This window comes from Octopus bimaculoides, chromosome 18 (genome assembly GCF_001194135.2).
Source record: "Octopus bimaculoides isolate UCB-OBI-ISO-001 chromosome 18, ASM119413v2, whole genome shotgun sequence".
Lineage (NCBI taxonomy): Eukaryota > Metazoa > Mollusca > Cephalopoda > Octopoda > Octopodidae > Octopus > Octopus bimaculoides.
This window is the reverse complement of record NC_068998.1, coordinates 5,796,158-5,806,960: the sequence shown is the minus strand read 5'-3', so window position 1 is coordinate 5,806,960 and position 10,803 is coordinate 5,796,158. Positions and strand designations below refer to the sequence as shown.

Here is a 10,803-nt window from a genome sequence, read left to right as displayed (position 1 = left end):
AAGACACAATGCAAGTAACCTCGAAGTGTTTCTAATACTAGCTTTATAAAAAAAGGAAAAGTTATTTTATGAGTCCGGAAAACTCACTGTATAGGAAAATTTAGTGTAAGACAAATTTGTTGTATGGACAATGATAAAGCAAATTACATCATCGTTTTTTAAAAATAAACAAAGAATAATAAAAGGTTTTATAAAAGTATTAAATAAAGATGCCATTATACAACATCAAACATTAAAAAAAAAAAAAAAAATGTGATGAGGTCATTTAAAATGAAATTTCCAACAGTGAATTTTCCTATGGCAAATATGTTTGTGACAAAATTTCTTACAAGCATTTTACTAAATTCCACCCAACAAAGTGGACGTGTGGGGGAAACAATGAAAACAAAATTAATTATTAGCAACAGAAGCATGAGAGGATCTTTCAAGGCTTATAATGCGATATTTGGTGTTCTAACAAGGCATCTGTGTTTAGTTGGATATAAAAAAACAAAAAATAATTTAATTTATTTCTAGAGATTAGAAAATATTACACGATACTGACAGAGGCAGTGGAGCGTGGACTACAAAAAAAGGTGAAGGGTCAAACTAAATTATTTTTTTAAAAACAAAAAAAAAATATTTTGAACCAAAGTAACAGTTTTTAAAACTACAATGGGTTTGAATTCCAGCTTTTTAATTTAATTCAATTTTATTTTATTTTATGCGAGACATTCACATATATTTTAAGATGTTAGTCGGTGATGTTTCATTATAGATGAGTTTAGTAACTAACAAAAGACAGTCCGTACAGAATACTCTGCGTCACTTACCGTGACCAGTTAAGGTGCTGGACTGATGATGACCACTGTAAGATCATGGGTTCAAAACCTGACTACAGCGGTGTTGTGCCCCCTTGAGCAAGGCACGTTATTGTTATTATCATTATTATTATTCTGCTTGCTCCAGTTTGTTTGCCTGTTCCACTCCTACTTCACGGTCGAGTGGTTAGTGGTAGGAAGGGCATCCATGCAACTGTAAAAATAATGGTGCCAACAGAAAGGCCATCCCGCCCATACAAACATGACAAAATGAACATAAAACAGTAACGAACGTAAAAGAACTAACGAATGAAGAAATCCTAATTAAGACAAATCCTACAAACTGCAGTGAGATACAGAGCCAGAGCATCTGGGCTAGAAAAGCTGCTTGGCTATTGGTCATCACAACACTGCCAAACAGTGGATTTCATTGGACAAGAAGGGAACAGTGAACAGCCAATGAAAACACAGCAGACTCTACATCATGCCATGTCAGAAGCTTTACTGTCAAGAACAGAGAACCAATCATCTCACAATAGGCAGCAGGTCTTGAGGGCATAGAGACCAGATCATGCAAACATTTAGGTACCAAATTCTCAGAGAAGTATCACAACATCTAGTAAAATAGGGAATAGATCATTTGGGAACACATACCACATCATAAATTAAGGTACCGGATTATCAGAGAAGAGATACCACAGCATCAAGAGGTAGCAGATCCTCTGTGAACTGGTACCACATCATGTATAAGTTTAGGTACCACAGCATCAAGGAATAGGTACTAGGTTATCTGGGAACATTAGCTGTGATAGACTAGTGTCCTATCCTTGCAGATAGTTATCATTCGTCTGTCCGATGCTATGGAGTGGCAGCCAAGCGCCACTCTTTAAAAGCCCTTGAAGGCTTATGCAGCAATGAGAATTTACTTACCTGTTAACAGTTCAATTCAGTGTCATGAGCCACTGCAACATGCATCAGTTACACACACACCCATTGCTCCTGCTTACTGCAGTAGTGAACTGTACCATACTGTGGTGCGTGTTTACAACTCAGTAGACTGGGCCATCGAGAGGTAAGCACTGAGGCATTAGCCACAAAACTGGTGAGAGGATATGAACTTTTGAACTTTCAAATTGGTAGACCAATGTCCTCTCTGCTTGACAAATGGCTAGTTCCTACATCAATCAGGGGCAATCTGCGGCCCGTGGGCCACAGGATTCTCTGAATGGCACACTTAACAAAAAATTACCAACAGTTTCATTTTTTTAGTAGTGTAGCCCACCTGATGATGAACCATGTCTCTTGTGGCCTGCTTCTTGAAACAGGATGCCCATACTTGCCTTACACCATAGCTAATTAAGAAATAATTAATAACTGACATCAACAAGAAGAGAATTCGCTGCCGCTACTTACCAAAAAACAGTCCATTTCCCATTGCTCCAACTCCCTTCTGATTTTTTAAAATACCTGCAAAAGAAAACAGAGAAGGATTGTAGACACGTCTCTTTTATTGGTTTCAGTCATTAGACTGCGGCCATGCTGGAGTATCATCTTGTGGAATTTTAGTTCAATGAATTGACCCCAGTAGATATTTCTTCCTTTTTGAGCACGGCTTGAAGCTTACTAACTTCCTACACCTGGATCGCTGGGTCTTACTTTTACAACCCACCGATCACTATTTTCCTCTTGTTCTGGTCTATCAACCCTCCACCTTTGTTTTCCTTCAGTTTCCTTGTATGTCTCCACCATCATGTTTTTGTTCCCAACTTTGACCCTCCAAAAATCCAAAATTTTATTTTAGAATTTATGAGAGCAACTGTCTTTGAAAACTCATAACTCATATTGTCATTGAATGCTTGAAATGAGGAGTAGATAGACAGCTGACAACTGATGAAGGGTCCTTTCTCTATATTTACTTGTCCTGTTTTCCATTTTCTTCTTGTTGTTTACGTATTTAACTTGTTTGTTTACGTATTTCATGTCATCTGCACCGTCAGTGACGTCCTGCACCCATATATAAATATGTATGTGTGTGTGTGTGTGTGTGTATATATATATATAAACTTACAGCGATAGTCTTACAATTGTCTGAATCCCTGTTACACAACTTATTTCTATATATAACTATAAAGTATAGGCATATTGCTCCTGAAAGTTGTTTTTTTTATACCTTCTACGGACTACTCGAAGCCTATTAACTTCCTACACTTTGACCCTTGGATTTTACCTTTATATAATATTACACACACACATAAATGTGTGCACACCGTATAATAAATTATATTCCACATCTACAATTAAGAAAGAGAGAATTTCATTTCAATAATCAAATGAAAAAGAGTTGCTCCAGCATGGCCACAGCCTTAGGGCTGAAACAGAAAAAAAAATAAAGGAATAAAATGAAATATACAAAATAAGTGAAAATAAAATTACTGTAAAAAAAATGGTTAAGGGAAGCAACTCTCAATGCATAACAAAATACATACCATGGATTGATTGGGTTATCTCCCCTGGATCGCCAAAACAGCTGTTTGAAATCTTGTCGTACACACGCCCACAACATCTCCCCTGTGCCTTCTCCCTACAATAACATGACAAGTGGGAAATATAAGAAACAACATCAGATAAAAACAACTTTCAATGAAACTCTCCCACAGAATTCTACAGCGCAGACACAGATTGAAGCGAACTTCTACAGGAATTTCCGTGAAGCAACAGCAGAGTCGCTGAGATTGCAAGAAATAGAAGTCAAATCTTCAACAATTATTCTGTTTTTTATTCTTCCTTTAAAATCATAGTGACAGAATTATATCTCTGCTACTGATTAGGAAATGTAGAAGCACAACAGCAAGAAATCAAATGCCTTGTTGTTCTGTGTTGCATCTTTTTGTTTTGTTATTGTTTTTATTCCTGCGAAGGTTGATTTTTCCCTGTCAACATTTCGATATCCATGGAGCAAAGACCAATCGCTTATTTACACAGGCTCAGTTCTGTCAACCCAAGCCCCACTCCACCTCTCCCAAACATCAATAACCTTATGCCAAAGAAAAAGGAAATGGTAAGAGAGAACAAACCTGTGCTTTCTGTGATACTGCGAATTTATCAAGGTATGGTACGTCGGTGCTGTTTTCGTGTAGGATAATGGCTGCCGCACTGTAACTGAAAGGAGAAGACAAAGATAATGTATGTATGCGCATATATGTATATGTGTGTGTGTGTGTGTGTGTGTGTGTGTTTAAATAATTAAATGAGGCAGCTAATTAGCAGAGTTACACCCAAGGCTATAGTAGAAGACACTTGCCCAAGGTGCCACGCAGAGGCACTGAACCCAGAACCATGTAGTTAGCAAGCAAGCTACTTACCACACACACACACACACATCCATCTTTTCATACACACACATATTTATATTTCCATATACCCACACATACACACCACCACATTCAGAAAACTACATAAAGATAGAGAGAGAGAAAGTAAAAAAATAAGGTCACAATATTTACTCTTCAGACAAATATAAAGTGTGAAGTTGATTTTGGATCATTTCAAAATAACCATCTTTCAAGTTGCGGCCAAAAGCTCTGAAACAAAAACAAAAACACAGAAATGAACAAACAATTAATAATGATGAAAATAATGATAATGCTTTCTACCATAGGCTGAGGTAATAATGATAATCCTTTCTCCTGTAGGCACAAGGCCTGAAATTTAGGGGAAGGGCATAGTTGATTACACCGACCCCAGTGCAGAACTGGTACTTATTTAACTGACCCCGGAAGGATGAAAGGCAAAGTCGACCTCGGCGGAATTTGAACTTAGAACGTAGTGACAGATAAAATACCACTAAGCATTTCACCTGGTGTGCTAATGATTCTGCAAACTCGGCACCTTAATGATGATGATAATAATAATAATAATAATAATAATAATAATAATCCTTTCTACTATAGGAAACATAGAACCTTTATTTAAAAAATGAAAACCCTTTTTGTCAGCATAGTGATTCTTGAGGCAATGCAAAGGATATCAAAATAATGGTCTCTCACTACTACTCGTTTCAGGTGTCAGATATTTGGCCATGGAAGGATTTGAAATTAAGAGTGTAAGCTAACAAAACACCAGTGGGAATTCACTGTTGTTCTTAGCTTAATCCCTCTCCAACATCCACCACATCAGCAGCCCCTAAATGAGAAGGCACATGGGGAAAGACTTTCCAGCTATAACTATCCAATATGTAGAATTAGATTTGGTTGCTATTTCTAGGAGGCTCAGTAACCACATAAAGACTTATGCCTGACATCTGTAAAATGCAAGGGACTGTTTAATCAGCTGGTTTGATGCTCTGCTGATTCCGCTAAATCATTAGTCATAAATTCATTAGTCAGGGTGGTTTTAACATCACAAAGGAATCTGCAAACTTAATTGATGAGCGAAGGAAAAATAAAACGAATACAGTTTCAGAAAAGAACCTTACTTCAACAGAAGATTGTGCAGTCTGGTTTGATCAACTTGCTCGAGGTGATGGTATCTGTGAATTGGTTCGGTAATCTTAAAGAATGTTCCAGAACCTAAAGGATGTAAAATGGTAAATATAACAGAATGATGGCAAGATACGAGAAAAATTCTTGTTAAAATGAAAACAGAATTGGAAATCAAAGCAAGACCATATATATATATATATATATATACATGTATGTATGTATGTATGTGTGTAGGTATTTATATATGAAACATATCCTATTATATTTACCATTCATTTCCTTGCAGAACGGCACTCTTTTAGAATTTTCCCTCCCTCTCTCCCACCCACATTTTCCCCTTCACCCTTCTATCTCTCCTGACTGGCTGCTCCTGCCAAAGTTCAAAGGAACGTCTTCTCCATATTCCTCTAACAGACTTTCTGTTTGTCTGTTGCTGCAAGGAAGATGGAACGAGGAAGAGAAAAAAATTCCAGAGAAAATTTTTCTTACCCGTCTTCTACGTCTTTCAAAAGCTAAAAGATCATCATCATCATCATCATCATTATTTAACATTTGCCTCCCATGCTGGCATGGCACAGCTAATAATAGTTAGATACATTCCTTGGTTTAATCCAACAGATTGTTCATCTTGGGTTGATTACTGCTGACCTTTTGTACCAGACATTCTTCTACCTGCCCATTAATCACACACAACTGCAGCCATCAAATCCCAAATTCCTGGTCTTAGCATCTCTGTTTATCTGTTATAGAATCACCTCACATTCTCATTCCTGTTCATAAACAGCAACATAACTACAGATCATCAAAGCCAAAATCCTTGGTCTTTGATAATCTTTTATTACAGCCAGGAATTCTTCACCAACAGCAAAGACTGCAGCAACCAGAGGAAAAGATAAAGAAAAAATTATATATATATACATATATATAACAAAAAAAACAAAAACTTCAGGCTGTTCTTCCTTTTCAGTATCAGAAAATAATTTCAGCCCTGAAGAGATGCCAATACAATGCACATCCAAAAATGCCTTTCCGAGGCAAAAGGTGTGACTGTGTGGTTAAGGAGCTCAGTTTGTAACCACATGCATTCAGGTTCTGTCCCACTGCAGGGCACCTTGGGCAAGTGTCTTCTCCTGTAGCCTCAGATTGACCAATGCTTTACGAGTGAATTTGGTAGAGAAACACAGACACACAAACATATACATATATATACATATATACGACGGGCTTCTTTCAGTTTCCGTCTACCAAATCCACTCACAAGACTTTGATCGGCCTGAGACTGTAGTAGAAGACACTTGCCCAAGGTGCCATGCAGTGGGACTGAACCTTCGGAACCATGTGGTTGGTAAGCGAGCTACTTACCACACACCCACTCCTGTACCCATCTGTTCAAAAAGTTATTGTTGTCATCATTAGGCCCAGGTCTTCTCAACTCCAGCAAACCTATGATGAAAGACCTTCCCGCTGTGACCAACACAACTTTTTAGTGATAAGTCCAGGACTACATGACTCAATGTAGTCCTGGACTTCCTTTCTTAATTTGAAACTGCAGGGTTTCAAAGGACATTTCGTTGCTATTTTTAGCATGTCAGACGACCACATAGAGCCCCTCACACTCATTGTTTTTTGAGACGGAAGAGCGGTGAGCATGGATGGGTATGGATGGAGACAAGTAGTCTTGCAAGCACAGAAAGACAGCAGAAGATGTTGGGAGGGGAGGACACAGCCTGTCTGAGTGTTATTGTTGTTGTAGTGGTGGTGGTCATGGAAGGAGGGATGCTGTGAAGTATGGCTGGTCTTACCTCGATGCGTGAACAGTTCTTGTAGCATTTTGTCCACTGATGTTATCACAACAGAACTGTGGCTTGGAAGCTGATAGAGTAAGTCTGAAATCCTTGATATCTGCAAGAAGAAACAGAAATAACAATAATAAGAGGAAGAAGGAAACAGGTGGGGGGGGGGTAAGAAAGGAGGAGGAGGAGGTGGTGATAAGCTGGCAGCAGGAAAAGGTAAAGCATCAAACCATACTTACTCGACTTTTGATTTCAGGTGTGTACCAGGGTTTCTCTGCTACTGTTTCCAAATCGACAGGTAAGTTAATGTTCGGAATGACCTGTTGAATGAGAAGAGAACATGCCATGATGCCTATTCTTAATTAGAGTGAAGAGCCACCTGTCATACAATGGCTAACTTTCAGAGTATACACAGTAATATTGCAAAAAAACATGACATGCAATAATTAGAAATTATCTTTTATGTTTTAATATTTCGTTTAGGCAATAGCAAGACCAATAACCTGGTCCAGGACTCAATATATGTTTCAGAATGAAGTTTTGGCTGAGTATAGAGCAGTAATAATAAAGAGATATGACAAAAGAATAAATGGTTATCTTATGTATTTCATTGGTTTACAGCTGTTTCTGCTTCAAGATGCAGTGGACACATAGATGAGTGTCTGAATAACACCTTATAGCTGCAGCAGAGCCTTGAATATGAAGTGCAATTTATTTGGGAAAGAATTACGTTTGTGAAATGATGAAATAATGAATATCAATTCTTTAAAGAAAAATATTTTTTTTTCAGCTTAAAATAAAATTAAATAAAACAAATTTCTTGTTTGTTTATTTGTAATAAATATGTTTTGCTTTCCTCATTTTTTTTTTTTTCATTGACATAAGCACAATCTACTTCATTGGAGACTCATCTTTGCAAAATTTCATCAGAGAAAAAAAAAGAGTATTTTTCATAAAGTCATCATTGCCTGCCACCAAGCCTAGTATGTGCCCTCAACCTGCACCCCTTACTTTAACTCTCTCTTTATTATTTTTACTCTCTCTCTCTGTCTCCCACCTCTATATATGATGTAAAATGTGACTGGAAGAATCAAGCAGCATTTATTTATATTGGTTGTTATTATATGGAGATTATTGATCTTTACAATGTGTAATTTGTTATTTAATAATGCAATAAAAATATTGGTATTATTTCATTATGGATATTATGTTATTAATTAATCTAATTAAACCCAAAAGTACTTTATGCAGGTGTTGTATTATTTCAGTGTCAGAACGTGTGTGTCCATGTATATGTATGTGAATCACAAAGACACGTGGCTTAGTTGTCAGCAGTTTTCGACTCACAATCATAAGGTTGCAAGTTCAATTCCTGGCAACTTGTTGTGTCCTTGAGCAAGACACTTTATTTCACATTGCTCCCGTCCACTCAGCTGGCAAAAGTGAGTAGTACCTGTAATTCAAAGGGGCCAGCCTTGTCACACTCTGTTTCATGCTGAATCTCCCTCAGAACTACATTAAGGGTACACATGTCTGTGGTGTGCTCAGCCACTTGCATGTTAATTTGACGAGCAGGGCTGTTCGGAACCCTTGCCATCGTAACCAGAGCGCCAGTTATCAGTTATGTATGCGAATCTGCATCTATAGACTTCATACAAGTGTGTGTGTGTGTGTGTGTGTGTGTGTGTGTGTGTGTATGGAGCATTGGTCATGTGGTAATTCCTACTCAAGTGAACCAGTGCCACAGAGTTAGCCAATCAGTTCTTTAGAAGAAAAAAATTCTCTTGGACATACGCTTCATCATCAGCATCACCAATATTGTGGATTTCGTAAAATCACCAATCCTTTTGTTATCCTTTTTCAGATTCGATACACGACTGCCATTCTTTCAATTAATTTTGAAAATAATGAAGAACTTTCTTTAAAAAAAAACAACCTCGTCGTTATTAACCCTCTCAGACAGTCGAGCAATGATGCACCTGTCTTTGTCATACATGTATTTGATATTTTATTTTCTATTTTTCTTTCACTTGTAATTTTCTTCTTCTTTTTCTCCAAACTAAGAGGCAACATCATCAACATCATCATAATCACAATCACTGGCACTGCAACCACCACCATCAATATTGCTGTCACCAGTTGCCACAAGCACAGCAGCCACCACTACCACCACCACGGCAAATGTCATCATCATCATCATCATCACAATTGCCCTCAACATTCTTACAGCTGTTAGCACCACCTCAACCACCCCAGCAGTCAGTTACCCCATCTCTATCATCACCAACACCAGCAAAAGCAGCTGCCAACTACAACCAACATCAACATCGCCATCATCACCATCTTCCTAGCCACAACTACAGATACAACCAGCATCATCATCGTCATCACTACTTTAACTACACATCACCATCATCATCATCATGAGCTCTGTCACTAGCTGCCATCACCAACAGCCACCACCCCACAACCAGCATTGTCGTCCTCATCACTCTCACCTCAGCCACCACTGTCACCAGCTGTTGCCGTAGAGACCGGGGAAAGAGGTATCTATCTTACAAGAGACAGTGAAACCCGAATATGATTTTGACGTCAATGGATGTCAGAAGCAAACACAAACATCAAATTGCACTCTCTCTCTCTCTCTCTCTCTCTTATATATAAATATATATATATATACACACACACAAATACAGGCAGACACACACACACACACAGTCACATATATCAGGTAAAAACTTAGACATACACAGATACAAACTCACACGCACACACAGAGATATGCACATGTACACAGAGATATAAAGACACACACACATACATACACAGGGAGGCATTATTTTAATCATCATCATCATCATCATCATATCACTACAGCTACTACCATCACCACCACCATCATCATAACCGCCCCCGCAACTAACATCCTCATTAACATCCCTTCCCCCCAACACCAACAATTGCAATTCCTGCATTTACCTGTGCACACACACACACACAGAGGCTTAGATAAACACCATTGCATACATCAGATATATACATATGCACACACATTTCCACGCAGAGTATCACACACACACACACACACATTTGTACACTATCAGTATGAACACCAGCTATGCACAGCTGTGCACACGCAAACACATCATTATCCCGAAAACCAGTTACTATACACACACGTACACGCATGAAGAAAATAGATACCCTGTGGGGTGTGGTAGATGCTAAATCAGGAAGAATTGGGTTAAGATTCTCTCATTGGATAAATGGTTAATGAGAGAGAGAGAGAGAGAGAGAGAGAGAAAAAGAGAGAGAGAGAGAGAGAGAGAGAGAAAGAAAGAGAGGGAGAGAGACAAAGATACAAAGAAAGAGGGAGAGACAAGGAGAAAGAAACAGCTTCTTCAAGACATTACACCTCTATAAAATAAACACGCATAGCTCACCCTTCACCTTACTCAAACACACACAGATGTGTTCATGAACATATATATATGTATATATATATATATATGCATATATATATACGTATATGTACAAACTTATGTATATGTGGGCACGGGACGTAACAAAACGTAAACAACATAAAATACAAAAAACGTGAAATACGAATACATGGAGTATGAACTTTTTTTTTGGCAAACAACGAAAGAAACAAATGGAAAACAAGACAAGCAACACAAAGAATGACCTTTCATCAGTTGTTTTTCTAATCCGTATTTTGAGCAATTC

General features: G+C 38.0%; 1 protein-coding gene across 4 annotated transcripts in view; it reads right to left on the bottom strand.

Annotated features, from left to right (window-relative positions):
* LOC106870038 (N-acetylglutamate synthase, mitochondrial) overlaps positions 1–10,803 on the bottom strand; it is a 91,802-nt gene that overhangs the window by 3,605 nt on the left and 77,394 nt on the right. For 3 of the 4 annotated variants that reach the window (XM_052974196.1, XM_052974195.1, XM_052974197.1), the window contains 7 exons: positions 7,314–7,394; positions 7,084–7,183; positions 5,275–5,368; positions 4,304–4,381; positions 3,875–3,959; positions 3,287–3,381; positions 2,214–2,267 (listed from right to left, as the gene is read on the bottom strand). In XM_052974196.1, coding sequence (XP_052830156.1) covers positions 2,214–2,267; positions 3,287–3,381; positions 3,875–3,959; positions 4,304–4,381; positions 5,275–5,368; positions 7,084–7,183; positions 7,314–7,394 — 587 coding nt within the window. Of the gene's footprint in view, positions 1–812; positions 1,015–2,213; positions 2,268–3,286; positions 3,382–3,874; positions 3,960–4,303; positions 4,382–5,274; positions 5,369–7,083; positions 7,184–7,313; positions 7,395–10,803 lie in introns of all 4 variants that reach the window. The other variant, XR_008265844.1, reaches the window with a different exon arrangement.